Consider the following 16,158-nt stretch of genomic DNA (forward strand, 5'->3'; position numbering starts at 1 on the left):
TGGATTAGTTAACGTGATTAATTAATAAAATTACTTCTTTTCCCCAGGGTGCGGCTTGATTAATTAGAAAAAAAAATTTCTTTATATGCATGAAAAGGCAATCTTTCTGAGATAGTAATAGATATTCTATTATTAAAATTCAAATTCCAATTCCTCATACTTACAGATAGATTTAAGTGAATATAAAGCACATGAATACAGTTAAGATTTGTTTGAAGTTATATATAAAATAAATGATCTGATATAATTTGTTAGATGATTAATTCATTTTGAAGTTTATTAAAAGAAGAAATCTCAGTTCAGTTCTTTTAAATAAAAATCTAAGGAGAATAAAAACATTTTTGGGATTTTTTATAGTAATATCATATTTTATTATTCTTACATCTAATCTCTGTCTCCTGTATCTTGTACAAGTTTATTTTTTTAATTTGAATTTATAATTTAGCTTTTCGTCTCTCTTTCAGCTCTAAGGAACTTTTCCTTAAAATAAATACATTGTTATTTTATATATTATTACATCTATATACAGGAAATTAAGTAAGCTCTATATTTTTTAAATTTTTATGTTAAAAATTGATTTTTTGCGTTTTTTATGCAAAAAGGAAGAGAAAAATTCTAAAATGTGTTTTAAAATTTGCATTTTCATTTATTCATATGTACTGCTATATCTGGGTCATAGTTCTGTAATAAACTTATATTAATAATTTACAATGTACTTTAATTTCCTATTAATAACAAAACGAAAAATATATTAGATTACCTATTATATACTACATAATTCAGCTGCACTATGGTGTTGCATGAAATTGTTGCAGTTTCATGGTACATTGTATATCATTCTTCATATGTATATGCATAGTTATTGTACATGCATCTTAGAACATTCATACATTTGCTGAAATAGAACAACTTCTTTTTGCCTAAATTATTGCTTTTTGGATACTGAAAGAAAGAGAAAAAGTACAGAAACCTAATCAAAGAGACTTATTTTCTCCAAACTCTTTCTTTTGTTTTAAAGAATGCATTAAAATGCTAACTGTATAACTCATTTTGAGTGAATATCAAAAGAACCTAATAAGTGAAATTTAAGTAAGACATGTTTATAACATATACTTCATTTTTTATTAAAGTTATTTTAAGCTAAAAATAAGTACAACAACTAAATTCAGTTTTATATATTTTATTATCTAATGTCAAATGATTAATCTGGGAAAACAATTTGCGTTACTTCAATAGTAACTGGGTGCATAGGGTACTGTGCTTAGAATATCAAAGATAAGTGTCTTAACCATTAGATTGCTAATGGAACGTATATATTCCAAAAAGTTAAATAAATTGGGAGTTAAAAAGTTAAGTACAGAAGCATCGATATTAATTCTTCACTCGGTTCCCCGCAAATCAAGTTGCAGTTTGCATGAAAATTTTACACTTTTCTCTAAAAGTGATAGGAATATGAGAACCCCCCCCCCCGCTTCCAAAAAAGAAGAGCTTTAAAAAATCACCCGCTCTTAGACGCACAGCCGTGAAATATTTCGTCATAATTAAACAGCAAATTAATCAAATAGAATTTGTATATTCTAAGATATTCGGATATGAAAACACATACTTTTTTAATACCTAGTCTAGCATGGTATATTACATTATTTGAAGCAAATAATATTAATATCAATACCTAGTCTAGCATGGTATATTACATTATTTGAAGCAAATAATATTAATATCAGAATTTTATTAATCTCTTATCATTGGAGTTAGGCTTTAGTCTTACCATCATTGGAGTTAGGCCAGTCTTACCATCTCAGCAATGCAAATCATATTTCCATAACCAAACAGATTGCTAAGATGGTATTGTCTATTTCGAAATCCACAAAAGGTTTTTTAAAAAACAAAACAGCAGAAATTGAAGTGTGAAAAATAAAGCTCATAGGAATTCTGAATTTAGATATGCATCTCCAAAATTTCTCTTATATTATTCTATAACTTTATTCGTAAGAAGAGTAAACTATTACTTTAAATTTCGCAATAATTAGGCATTTTATCATCATTTGAAGATGTAGTCACGCTAATAACAATGTCGTTCTCAGTTTAAGCAAATAAAACATGAAATTGAACATGAAAACGACAGCTGTGCAATTTGAAGAATAGATAAGAGAAGATAAGATGCTGCTTAGGCTTTTTGCCATCAGACATTCCGTAAGAAAGAAACTAGAATAGAAAGGTAATTATCATAATCGAAGTGCTCATACTGCTGCTCCTGTTATTTGCAAAAGTTTTATCTAACGGCAGATGTATTTGTTACTTCTAGTAAAATTAACAATACTACATAATTATTTATGTTTTAAAGTACTTGAAATCTCTCTGATTCAAAAAAATGTAAGGTGCTGAAGAAGAAATTCGAAATCGGTAATTGAGAGAAATAAAAGTTAGATTTGAAGTTCCTAGAAACTTCATCCGAACTGAATAATCAACTAGCTCAAAAATAAAGATTGCTTAGCTTAAAAGACTGAAACGAGATCATTCTATCATTGTTATAAATATTTAAAGGCGGAGAATGTTTCGCCTACAATGGAAATGAAACTTCATTATTTTAATGAGCAGCTGTATAATATTGTAAAAGGAAGAAAATCAAGTATGTCATGTAATCTCAACAAAAAACGTTACTCAGGCAACTATAGCAGTAAGTGAAATACATTCTTGTTGATTCGACTTATACGTTAACACTGACTATTTTGTTAAATCGTTATACAGCTACTATTAAAATATTTAGCAAATTAAAATTTCCTTTCATATAGTTTTCAACATTAAACAATTTAAACCACCATATGAATTACTTTTCAATATTTATTTTATTATTTTTTTATCTTCTATTAATGATTTTATCAAAATTTGCTTTCACTTTACTGTATTTCTTCTTTTTGATTTGGGCAAGAAAGAATTGTCTAAAATTAGTTTTCGTTATTCTAATTGTATATTTCCCACATACTGTGCCAATTGATATAAAGAGCAGACAGATGCTAATAATTATCAATTTCATAAAAATAGATTCAGTAGAAAATAACTCTTTTTATGATAATTCATTTATAAACTGAATTATGAATTATATATAAATTCTTTGCTTTAAATATATGTAATAAAAACTTTAAAGATATTATATGGCATTTACGAAATAAATGTTATAAAATTTTTAATGAATAAAGCTAATATGGACTAAATGAAGTAAAAATTTCAGTGCTAATAGTGAAGTATTATAATTTTTAAACTATATTTTTATATTGATTTTAACGTCACTTTTTTACTTTTAATATTTTTTCATGGGGTTTAGAGAGTTTTAAAGCAATACAATTTAAATTTAATAAATAGCATTGCAACTCAATAAATAGCATTGCATAAATAGCGTTTGTGACTTTCATAACTCACAGAACTTGAAATTGAGAGTTTAAATTGAATATAAATTTATTTTCCTTATAAAACATTTTATTCTGTTTATTATTTATACGTTTTTTATCTTATAAATAACTTACATATTGTTAAATTAAATACTATGTAATATTAAAATATATCTTATTAAATACGAGGATATATATTTTATATATATCCTCATATTTAATAAGATACACACATATTGCGTGTTTTTGAATATAAAAATATGAAAAAAAATTATTAATAAATTAAATGCAGTTGAAATGTGTGTGAGTGAAAAACGAAAATATGGAATAAAGTTATTAACAAATTAAATTTTATTGGAACAATTTTCTAACTTGACAATAGCCCTTTAAATTCTTTATTTTTAAAGAAATGCTTTCCTCATTAGTGTATGGACTTGTATATGGATTTCATGAGTGTATGGACTTGGGAGGTGCATATTGCACTCATTGTGCTATTTGATGTCTGCAGAATGCGCTTCCAAAGAATTGTTAGCTTCCAGAAAATAAAAGTGGATGTTATACCTTCATGATGACTATAACGGATTGCAGCTGCGTCGTTATTATATTGTAACATCATAGTCGTCCCCACCACGGCTGCGACAATTGGTTCTCTCATCACACCCTCTAAACTCATCATATGTATATATACATATGATGATTTGGGAATGTTGATTGCGTATATAACTATTGAATCATATAGAAAAGATTCGTAATGAAGAATAAACTTAAATATAAGAAAATGAGCAAATTTTAAATTTTCATTTTATTTTTATTGTCATTTGTGGCTGCAAATATCTTGACACATTAATCTTGCAAGCTCTAAAACATAGCACTTACATTTTTGGTATATAACTGCAATGGGAAGACTGCAGCAAGCAACAGTCAGCTAAGCAGAGACAGAGAAGCATATAAGAACACTTAACCCAGTGGACCAGCTGTTCTCTCAATGGCGAAAAGAAAGAAAGGCAGTGTACAGAACGACAAAAGCTATTTAAGCAGAGTATTAAAAGAGAATCGTAAAAAGGCTTTTATGAAGAACTCGACATTTTTAATGCATTCTTTAACGAGATAAATCAGTTTACTTTTGTTTTGCTCTAGCATTACACCTAATATAAATTCAGCTCTAAGGTATTTTCTCCCTTATTATCGCGTGCCTTCATGGCTTAATTGGATAGTACATCTATTTAACGTCTAGAGTCCAGTGTTCGAATCTCGGAGAGTGCATCGTACATTTTTCCTGGCTCCTAGATATCCATCTTAGTAGTTATCTTGGCTTTTTCTTCACTAACTTCTGTTAAGTTTTGGTTTGGAAAACACAGTTTTCGCAGCATTGGCTAGCAATTTAGACAATTCTTCAAATCTCAACAATCATATGATATGTCTTCTGCTTTTTATTTCTTTTCCTATGGCGGTACTCTGTTTTGAACCCAAATACAAATTCATGAAATGACCAGTTTCCGACCAGTTGACCGAAGAAACTTCGTGGTTGGACAGAATATACAACAACAATGGGAACAGAAAATATCTTACTGTCTGCGGAATCAGATTTCTCTGACGATCTAAAATTGATTTATTTAGTCCTGTAATATTAGCTAGATGTCGCTAAGAGTCAAGTTTAATTGTACAATTCGTATAATTGTTAATGTGCCGCAGATAAAATAAGAATTTTTTCTTTCATTATTCATAACAATTGCTAGTGCTTTTTTTCCAAATATTTAAATTCGTAATTTATATATTTCAACTTCGGCGACTTTAAAATAGTTTCGCGGGTACTGCGTTGCCGACCCCTGGTTTAGAGACTTTAATGAGCAAATTCAAAGTAATATTATTTCATCCCTTCTCAACAAAGACTGAAATAAATATATCTTTGGTGGTCACTGTTTTTGAAAATCATTGTTATATAAGGTATAGTGAATCTCTTCTGCGTGTGACCCACTTGAAGCAATAAAATATGAATTTGATATAAAACAGCTGGAATAAAATATTCATCAGTAGAATTTTTCTCAAAAGTAATTTTAAGTAATTTTGATTCTTTTTCTTGAATTTATTTCTGAAACCTTTGCACAAATTTGTTAATTAGTTTAAATAAATTTCTGCATTAATTAATTTAATTTCTTTTTTACTTCCTTGTACGAAGTAAAAAGGAAGTATTTTAATGGCGAAAATATCCATTTTGACCGCTACCGAATGCAATTTAACGATGTTTTTGCGTGATATCTGTTCCTAAGGACAGAATAAAATACTCTTTTCCTTCAAAAAAATTATAAAACTGCTTTAAAATTAATTCTGAAGAGAACTTTTCGTGGCGTCTGTACGAAAGTATGTACTTACGTGCGTACGTACGTACGAACGTATCTCGCATAACTCAAAAACGAGTAGCCTCAGAACGTTGAAATTTTGTATATAGGACTACTATAACATGCAGATGTGCACCTCGTATTTTGGTTGCAATCGACCGCACCAAACGTATATAAATATATTTATATATATATATATATCCACTCTGTTACCCGGCTCAGTAATCTCAGTTTCTTTACTCTTATATGTTTGTAAATTGTACATTTTTTGCTTTAAAAATGATTGTATTATGTTGTTTTTATTTTCCGGTTAAGGTTTTTATGCCTTTAGTAAATCTGTATGCAATATTTTTAGAATTATCAACAATTTTAAAGTTGTCTAAGTGCCGCTAAGCCTTTTTTTAATGGCGGCCATTGATGTTTACATTTGAAACAGGAGACTAGTGGATTTGTTGCCAATCTAGAGAAACTTAGCTTCGCAACAACAAAGATAACGCATTCATTTATTATTGCCAATTAAATCATGCTTAATTCTTTCTGGAATTTTTTCGAGGAAATAAGCGTTTAAGATTTATCTCGTAATTTTTAATATAGATATTTTGAGTTTTTATGTATTTTTGCCTTCTCGCGAAGTGAGAACTGAATTAATTAAATGAGAAATACTCAATCGTCTGTGAAAAACTGTTTCTTTTTTGTTTTGTTTGCTTAATTTCTTTTATACATCATTCTAGCTTTATTATAGTATTTAAATAGAACATGTGGCAACGATTAGAAAATTCTATTCTTTAAATGGTATAAATTTTGTGCATTATGAGTTATAATATGAACGAAATATATAATTTAATTGTTATATAATTATTGGATTATATAACAGTTAACTTAGTTTCCGTTATATAATTATTATATAAGTTAACTGTTATACAATTATTAATACTGTTAAGTGAATCTAGCGCCAGAGTGTCGCTATGGTAAACAAATACTAGAGTGAATTTTAAAGAATGCATTTATTCTATTGTGGTTTATGCGCTGTCGGCGAAGTAGATTTAATTCAATCCAATAAGTTTAAATAAAATGCAAGAAAAAATGCGTATAATTTAATATTCCAATACAAGGAAGTCATGGGGTGTACACATCAGATTTTTATATTAGAAACTAGTCTACCGACTAGTTTCTAATATAAAATATCACCAATACACTACTCAACAAATGAGGAGCAATGCATGAAAAAAACGTTCCGTAGACTTATGCAGATAACGGAAATGGTAGAAATGAGTGATATATGCAGATGATAAATTTGAGACTCATAGATCACAGCTGGTATTATATTAAAGAAGAGAAAACTTGTCGGATTTTAAAAGCAGTTTTAGAGTTTTAGGAGTTGTTTGAAAAGAAATATTCAATGGAAATGGAAGGTCTCGGAAGACATTGGCGCCGTGAACATACATGGTACAGGAAGTCATTACCTAGACTTTAGTACTACTTAGAAAGATAAATGCTATCAAGCTATATGATACAAGTTAACACAACCGCGTGGTTATTATCATTTGAAGAAAAATATATATGCAATATAGCTTTGCTTACTACTATAGAGTAATCATCAAAAAGAACACAGCAAGACGAAACTCAAAAAGGCACTATTCAATGAACTGACTTTTGCATTAGACTGTGTGAGATCTATCTTCAAAAATCAAATCTTAGTAAAACATTATTTGACAATAAATGAATGAAAATATAATCACATGAAAGCATACTCAAACGACGTCACTATCAGATATCGTTGTAAAAGATAGAATTACGAACTCAAAATCAGCAAATGTTCTTTAACTATCCGACAATGGTGCTTTAACTGGAGCAAATATGTTGTTGGGACTTATCTCACTTGTCTGAGAGTAACATCAAAATAAGTCCACGAAATTCATCGGGGCAAGGAGTGCAAGATTTCGCCTGTCGTTGGCGCAGCCTTGTATTGTATCAAACCTTAAGCACCATACAGATGACACTACTACTTTGCTCAGTTCCACCCTCAGTTTTGATGGAGAGCAATCCAAAGATAAATGTCCAACTCGGCAATCCACAGTGAGCTTAAAATTAGTGAAACACATGTGCTATGTTAGCCGATATACTCTATGATAAAATTCCTGATGTGCAAAATAGCACCATACCAGTACTAAATTATGATGTCAATAGTCCTAAAAATAGGAGAAGGCAGCCTGCGGTCCTCCGCGGCCTAAAAATGTAAATCTTCATCTGTTGCATTGTTTACTGCATTTTAATTATGTCTTTTCTTTTACACCTGTTTATACATTACTGCTTCAGTTTCTAAGCTCACATTACACTAACACATTATTAAGAACAGTTTTTTTTTTGTGATTCCGGCATTTCTTTTACATATAATTGTGCACTGTCTACTACCGTCATCAAGCATAAGTTGCAGTTAGGTGTAGTGTCTCATGCTCTCCGTCGGACTCATGATGTGTTCCTACCAAATGTGTTTCTTCTATCTTGCGATGTATTGCTTATTTGTGCTTCACGTGATATTTCGAAATGAACTATTCTTAGAAAGTCATAAATGTTCGACAATCAGCAATTAATTATTCCGAGATAGAGATAAAACGCGGATCTCATGCAAGTTTGCCACTCATCTTCCCCTACCACAGCCTCTCCAGAGGACTTTCTACTCGCCGCATATTTAAAGTATGCCGCACAAGCACTATACATTTACGAACACCCATGTCTTCTCCGAGATTCGAACCTGGACCCTTCGGTATCACAGTAGGCTTCCCTATCCACTATATCGTCTGGACGGCGGGGCAAATATGAAAGAACTGAATATCTCAATATAGACAAGTTTTCTATACTAACATCCCCCGCTTCTGCTTTCAACAAACATTTGGTAGCAGAACGATTTGGTGACTTCGAAGACAGTGCTGCAGTAATAATATATTAATCAGGAATAAAAGCGCACAAGCATTAGACCTAAATGAGTGGTATGGCATTTCAAATCGTCAATGGATATATCTAGCAGATATTACAGACAATTTGATGGCACGATGATATATCATTTTGATTACGGATCCTACGTTATCGCCAAAAATCCAAGAAACACTGAGACCGTTTTACAGTAGGATAATATGCAGTTACTTGTGGCTCACTTTAAGCACTTATTGCATAGTGTATTGTTAATGACTGTTAATATCTTAATATTCTGCACAGTCAAACTGATGTTGTTTTGCGTATCTCATTGTTTTCAAATGATCCTTCTTCAAGTCTATAGATTTTCATTCATCGTGTTGAGATTCGAAGGTAAGGTATATCATCTTTGTTTTAGTCTGTGATTATTATTTCATTTTAAATATGGGATATAATAGTTTTTCGAAGCTTTCATAATGTAGTTTGATCTACAATACGTCCATCCTTTTAATTTTAAACCTGTGCTATGTGTTTAATTTTGTGTTAATATATAAAATTTATTTTGTTTTAACTTTTAAGTGAAGTTGGAATTTATAAGTTTTCATAATTTTCTGTAAATATTAAATAATAATTAGTTACTTAGCTTTTACCTAAAATTTTTGACTGAAAATCAGAGTCTTTAAAAAAGCTTATAAGGTATTTTTCCCGCTTTCCTAGCGTGCTTTCGGGGTGTAGTGGTTCTGCACGTTGGGTCGGTATCCCGAGATCCGTGGTTCGATTCCCGGCGAAGGCGAGTGCTCATTTTTCATCTTGCCTGCTTTGAAAAAATACCTAATGTCTCTGTAAGCTGAAGTGTTAAAACTAATTCAGAGAACCTGTCGTCTTGAATAACGTTAATTTTATTATTCATAATGTTTTTCTTGTCGTCTGTTTAAAGCAAACAGGCAAAATATATCAAGACGCTATTGCATTATAATCTTCATAATAAAGAAATTTATATTTGCAGGTCCTTTAAAATCGGAGAAAGGTCCTAGACAGAAGATTTATTTGTACGTTTCTCTCATACTATGCACTGGAGTATTCATCTATTTCTATTCATACCCTCTAACTCAAAAATGGAATTTTATCAGTCCAGAAAATAATAAAGATCGGGCAATATCATCAACTGATCAGAAAAACTCTTATTATTCAAAGGAAGAGAATATAAAGCTAGCGGATGCAAAATTACGAGAGACAACAGCAGTTTCGCCAGCCCACTTGTTAACTAGTTCACATAGGCCAATTACAGTACCCCATAAAGGGAATTACTCTGAATATTTTATTACAAGGGTTGAGCAATTGAATTCAACACAAGAAACAAATAGCTTACCAATTTCAATACAACTGATATCCTCCAATCCAGCTGTATATTCAGAAGCACCGCTTCAAAGAATTTCTGTGATAAACAGTTCATCCACAGTTTCTTCTACAGCTAAGTACGATTTAAATACAAGTAGGATAAACGGTTCTTCGATAAAGGAAGAAGTAAGTTCTTCTGCGTCAAAAGAAAGTCTGTTGGTAGACGAAGAAGCACCAGTCCAAAAAGGATTCTTGGTGTTTTCCGAAAAATGTAGGATTCCAGATCTTGACCCGATGCATCCAAGTATTCGACATCTAGTGGATTATACTCCTCCGTTGAATTGTTCGGTAAGCTGTTGCTTATAATTTTTACTTTTTCAAATACCATTATGATTATTTTCTTTATATTTATAAATGTTATGTAGTTCTACATGAAATGCTAAGCATTTTCGACAAACATTTTAAGCTACTCTGACAATTTCTTACTGAATTTGTTTTCCAGTACACGGAAAGTGTGAGAAATTCGTTTTCATTTGCAAAATTCAGCACAGTCTAACAATCTTATTTATATTATTTCTGTTTCCTATGAAATTTGTTAAAAGCTTATTTTTAGGAAAATTATCTTTAAGTAATTCTGATTATTAAAAAGATCTGGGCAGTACACGCATCAGGTTGGAAGAGACAACACCAATATAAAATTTAAAATTAGACAAAAATGCTGCTTTAATTTTTCATAGATTTAGAGTTAATTTCCATCGATTCTGAGGGCTTTTTTTAAACAGAAAAAGCATTTGAGCTGAACTAAGATACTTTTTTACCTAATTCTATACTACACGCATGGTGAATGCAATTTTCTATTTTATCACACTTTCCAAAATGAGCCTTTGGAAACAGTGCAGTCATATTGCTGAAATCCGCAACTCACTCTCAAAGTATAACACAAAATTCAGGTAAAAGAATAATTAGTCTACTGCATTTTGTAATACTTATTTATTCTCAAGATAGTTGTCTCATTCCCTATATTATATGAGCTCTTTCATAGGCAAATCAAATTGGTACTCATGTGAACAGAATCAATGTTTTATTTATATTAAGAATCTTTCGTCCATTTAAAGAGTTATTCTGTCCTCATACAAACAGGACCTTCCATCGCAAACAAAAGATTTTTGTATCTCACAAGGATCCGTCCTTTGCTATTTTACTCTGGAAATAACGTATCTCGCACTGCAATATATTATATTCAAGTTCTGCTGTGTGAACTTTTGTGTGTTACTATTGAAGTTCCACGGCATCTAAGAAATTCTACGCGTTCAGTATGACCTTTAAAATAAACTTACTTAATATCGTAATCCGTACAAAACACTCATTTGTTTCAGAATATATCCAGATCTATAAATAAAAAAGCTTGTCTTGGGATTGACTCAAACATGTGAACATTCGTTCAAAAGACACTGCATCGCAATATGAAATGATAAAGAACTTTTCATGCCTACTAAAAAACGCGTTTTGTTTCTTTTCCTTCTTCAAAATCCTCAAAGATGCTATATAATATCAATTACAGCTCCGAGTACAAAATAAAAGAAGATGAGAAAGTACTTGAGTAAATTCTTAAAGTTTGTCTGTTAAAGTGTTTAACGAAATAATGTTAATTTAGAAATCAAACAACAACAATCAGGGTTTGTATTCTTATTGTTTTTAATTTAACAAATACATGTAAGTAATTAGATACAAAATAACAGATTCTAATTGCCCAAAATTACGATTCCAATGAATACGATGGCTATGCTTTAAAAAATTGCTTAACTTAGTTCTTAAATTAACTCATTCAGAAATATTCAGCCTCTTCCTTTTTTTTTTTTTTTTTTTTTTTTTTTTTTTTTCGTAATAAGTCGTTGACTTGACTTTAAAGCCTGCTTTCACTGGGTCAGAAGAGAAAATATGAATAACTTTGGTTCTGTAATAACTTCAATTTTGGAATATTTCTCTCAAATAACTTTTAAATTCCAAAACTTAGCGTACTCATGTGTTCTGAATAAGAATTGTTTGTATGATAGAGTTTTGTATCAATAAACAACTGATTATCAGTTTTATTAATACACTTTTTTGTAATCAGTGGAATCTTGACTATGCCTATCAGTTGCCAATGAATATGCATTCGGCTGTCAACCCATTCGAACTCTTGATCATCATTGACTTCGTTGCCCCCAAGGATCCATTCCAACTTGTACGGAACCTCTGATATATCACCTAACTGGACAATATCATAGCAGCAAATTATAAAATCAGAAATTATTTTACTTTAATTAGCAAACTCAACATAAGAATCACAACTATAGAGGATCATCACATTCTCAAAATTTAGAGAAATTTTTAAAACTCTTTTTAAGAGGCAAAAAGACGCCTCAGTTCACTTTGCACTGAAATTGGTAGCAAATGATACGTATATCTTTGAAAGATCTATACACACACAAAACTGAGATTACTGAAGATCATTTTTCCAATCCTACAAATGTTCAAAGCGAAATCTTCGTCTACGCAGTTTATCGAATGAATGAAAATCACGCTGCTATTTTCAGTCCATTATGTCACGGAATTCTGTAATCGTTAACAGTTTTTGCACGATATGTTTCTTTTTATATCCGTTCCAAGTAGTGCAAATTATGTACTTATTACATCAGATTCTTTTACTGAGACATAAATAACTGAAATTTTGGAAAAATTAACTTATAACTACCACACAGTTACAATTTTCTCTGTAGAGGTTTGTATTCAGCAACTGAATAATTAAACATTTTAGTTTATTTCACGTTGATACATGTCATGAATTTTAAGATGCACATATTACGCTTAAAAGTATATCTTACATAAATAATGGAAGTAATGGGTCACATATATGTGACTGTGTTCAGTGAAAGTACATACACATTATTATTTTACAATTACACAAAAATTATGATTTCTCAACTTTCTCAGTGAGTCTCTTCCCAAGATTTCATAGAAAATACGTGAAAATTCTTGATAAAATTTTTAAGGAATTTTCTCCATCCTTTTCGTGAACTTTGCACTTAATTGGGAGCCCGTCCAACCAGTAGTTGGGATGTCCGCAGTTCGAATCCCAGAGAAGACATAGTTGATTGTCTCATTTTCCTGTTCTAAAATCTCAAAATACTCTGTAAATTGTCGTGTAAAAAAAGTAAAATGCAAATTTGTCTCAAGCCAATTATTAAAGAAAGATAATCATATCAACGTAAAACAACTGTGCAATTTATAAGAGTAAACAGCCTTTTATAGGTTAAACTTTCAAAGTTGAGTTAGTTAAAGTTCATATAATGACATAGGAATGATTACCTACCTGTTAGCGACACGGCTGTAAAAGTTGTCAAGTGAAAAAAGCATTAACCAGGGAACGAATGCAGACGAAAGTTTATTGATATTCGCAAGCACAGAAAAAATATTTTAGTTTGAATTTATATTCTGAAAAGTAATGCAACTAAGCATTTTAATATATGATATTGTGAAGAAATTACTTTTAAAACCGATTTTGTTTTAAGCATTTACAAAATTAAATTACTTGCTATGCTAGCTTATGCAGCACGCAATAACGAACTTTATACATGAAAAATAAAATAAATTCCAGAAAATCCGCATTCTCTCCCATCGAAATTCTTTTGAAGTTGAATCCTTTCCATCATTAAAACAATAACTATCTTGTGCTTTCAATGCGCATTTGTTAGATTCCATAAAATACATAATTGTGATTTTGAGACACACTTTTTAAAATTTTTTCGGGTGTGCGTTACTAATTAGCTTTCTCCTTTTCAGGAGCAATTATTTCGAAACTATGTTTAAGTTCCAAACTATGTCTGAAAGTGACTTTGAAAGGAAATTTATTTTTCTGGAGATAAAAATACAAAATTTAAGTCTTTCTTTAAAAAAGAGAAAAGTCATCTGACATCGAAAAAAGTCTAGATTTAAACGAGGAAACAGTCAGAAGCATTAAAACATATTTTATTCTTTAAAGATTTAGAACCCCTTTTTCCATTTTATATTAGTTTTTAGTCTCTTGTACCACGGTATTTTCTAGGAACCTAACCACCGTGAAATAATAGGAATACCTGTACTTAAAAAATAAAGTAGGCTACAAGAAGTAATGCCCGTTAGATTTTACGGTAACAACAACATGAAAAATATTATACTCCTTTTAAGAAACATTTTAAAAATGGCACAGTAACATTTTTCTGAAATTTTTCTGAGAGGCTTCAAAAAGCTTCAGGCGCTGAAGAAGAGGGTCCTCGAAATCGATAGTTTTTATTAAAAATATAAGCCAATTTAATGTTACCTTTTACTTGGGGCTTGAGAATTATTTTAAAATTTACAGTGCGCTGCGTCTCTTCCAATTAAATAGAATTTTGGTTTGAAAAATTAATTTCAGTACAATATTTCATGTAATTTCGTCTAGGCGATGTAAAAAGTGTATTCAATGCAGTCCTTCAGTACTTACAGAATTTATTTTCGGAATTTTGCTTACAACCTTTAAACTTTATAACCAAATTTTTCTACTTTTATAATGCAAAACGATTTTTTATAATTTTTAATTCGATTTTTGACTTATATGAAAAATCTTGCATTTTCTGCTTTTTCGCTTTAATTTTGATGCCAATGAAAGCATTAATTCAAAGGAATCTTTTAAAAAATAATCTGCATTTTCTGGATTTTTTTTCTCTGCTTGAATTCTTTGACTCTGTTCTATACATTGACAAAAATTATTCTTTTCTGCAATTGCGGTAAACTAATAGGAAATTCACCTCGGATGAAATGGAATAATTCAAGAAATCAAACATACGGCACATTAATGTATCTAGGATTTATGTCTGATAAATATCTTGGATCTTCATCTGATGGAGATAAGAAATACAGTACAGATTTTAATCTTAATAGAACTATGCCGTATTTATTTCGGGTAAGAGGTAAAATAATAAAAAAATCTTCAATTTAAAAGTAGCAGAAATATTGGCACTACTCGAATATACCATTTTGTGAAAATGAAACCATACAATTAAGGTCTCTGATAAATTGCAAAAAGTTTAAAGCATCTCTAATATTAAGCATCTCTAAAGCATTCTATTCAGTACCAAGCATGGCATTACAGGTTACTATTTCGGTACCATTATATCTCAAAACTAATCTGAAATAAAAAAAAATTCTAACTCAAACACTATGAAGAAAACGTGAAAATAAAAGGTAGCGTTATAACAAATGTACTTAATGGAAGAGAACATTTCACTGCTTAGGCATCAACTTACATCGTCTTTTAATGTTCAGTCTCACTTTGCCTAGCGCATGTAGTATCAAAATTCTATAGTATCTGGAGCTATTTCCCAGTTATGCTTTTATATTTTCTATATTAATTTTAATCTTGACATCTTCAAATTCGTGAAATCTTCTAGTGTCGTTCACTTCAGAAAAATCTTTCAAAATAGTGAGTAAAACTCTTTTATTAAGGAAGCCAATTAAATAACATTATTTATATTGTTGAGGTGGTGGTTCTGTAATACACATCTTGATTATTCCTTGATTTAATAAATTATAATATTCTGCCTTCTAAAAGATTAGTTATTACCCTTAGGTGTCTCAACAGTTTCGCAATTGAGGTAATGCAGTGCATGTTATTGTAGTTATCTTGTCCACATTAAATGGAATAAAGGTTGCCAGAGCCAACTCCGAACAGAGGTTGGACTTCTATTTTTTCACCCCCAAAATTCGAGGGAGAGCACCCGAAAGGCGATCCGGGAGTCTCCTACCCCTCTTCTCTTCCACCAGTTCACACGAGAGGACTTTTGGCTAGACGCAATTTAGAGTGCCGCCATGCAGCACCGACACTATACATTTACAAACATCCGTTTCTACTCCGAGATTCGAACCCGGGTCTTTCGGTACAGTAGTAGGCTCCCCTAACCAGTACGGGAGTCAGGCTCGTCAACGCTGTACGACGTGTTTTCGCGAGCTCGCTTTTCGTCTTTTTATTTTAAGTTAGTTTTGATATAGTTTACACAAGAGTTATATCAATTTAAAGTTCTTCAAAAGCTGAGCAATTTGATATACATCTGAAGCGATTCCGTTTATTAGTGGTGGATTAATTAAGTCTTTATGGTAAAAGTCATTGTTCGTATCGCGACCTCGTGATATCT

The 16,158-nt window shown here is 30.8% G+C and overlaps 1 protein-coding gene across 2 annotated transcripts in view; it reads left to right on the plus strand.

Moving 5' to 3' along the window:
- Positions 1-16,158, plus strand: part of LOC118191609 (uncharacterized) — a 135,729-nt gene that overhangs the window by 52,627 nt on the left and 66,944 nt on the right. Inside the window, exons 1-2 of one of the 2 annotated variants that reach the window (XM_085815299.1) lie at positions 2,304-2,677; positions 9,639-10,318. In XM_085815299.1, the coding sequence (XP_085671425.1) occupies positions 2,566-2,677; positions 9,639-10,318 (792 nt within the window). In that variant the 5' untranslated portion in view covers positions 2,304-2,565. Of the gene's footprint in view, positions 1-2,303; positions 2,678-9,638; positions 10,319-16,158 lie in introns of those variants that run through there. The other variant, XM_085815300.1, reaches the window with a different exon arrangement.

The sequence above is a fragment of the Stegodyphus dumicola genome, chromosome 4 (genome assembly GCF_044657685.1).
Source record: "Stegodyphus dumicola isolate Sdum_Otavi_A_Nest chromosome 4, ASM4465768v1".
NCBI classification, from domain to species: Eukaryota; Metazoa; Arthropoda; class Arachnida; order Araneae; family Eresidae; genus Stegodyphus; species Stegodyphus dumicola.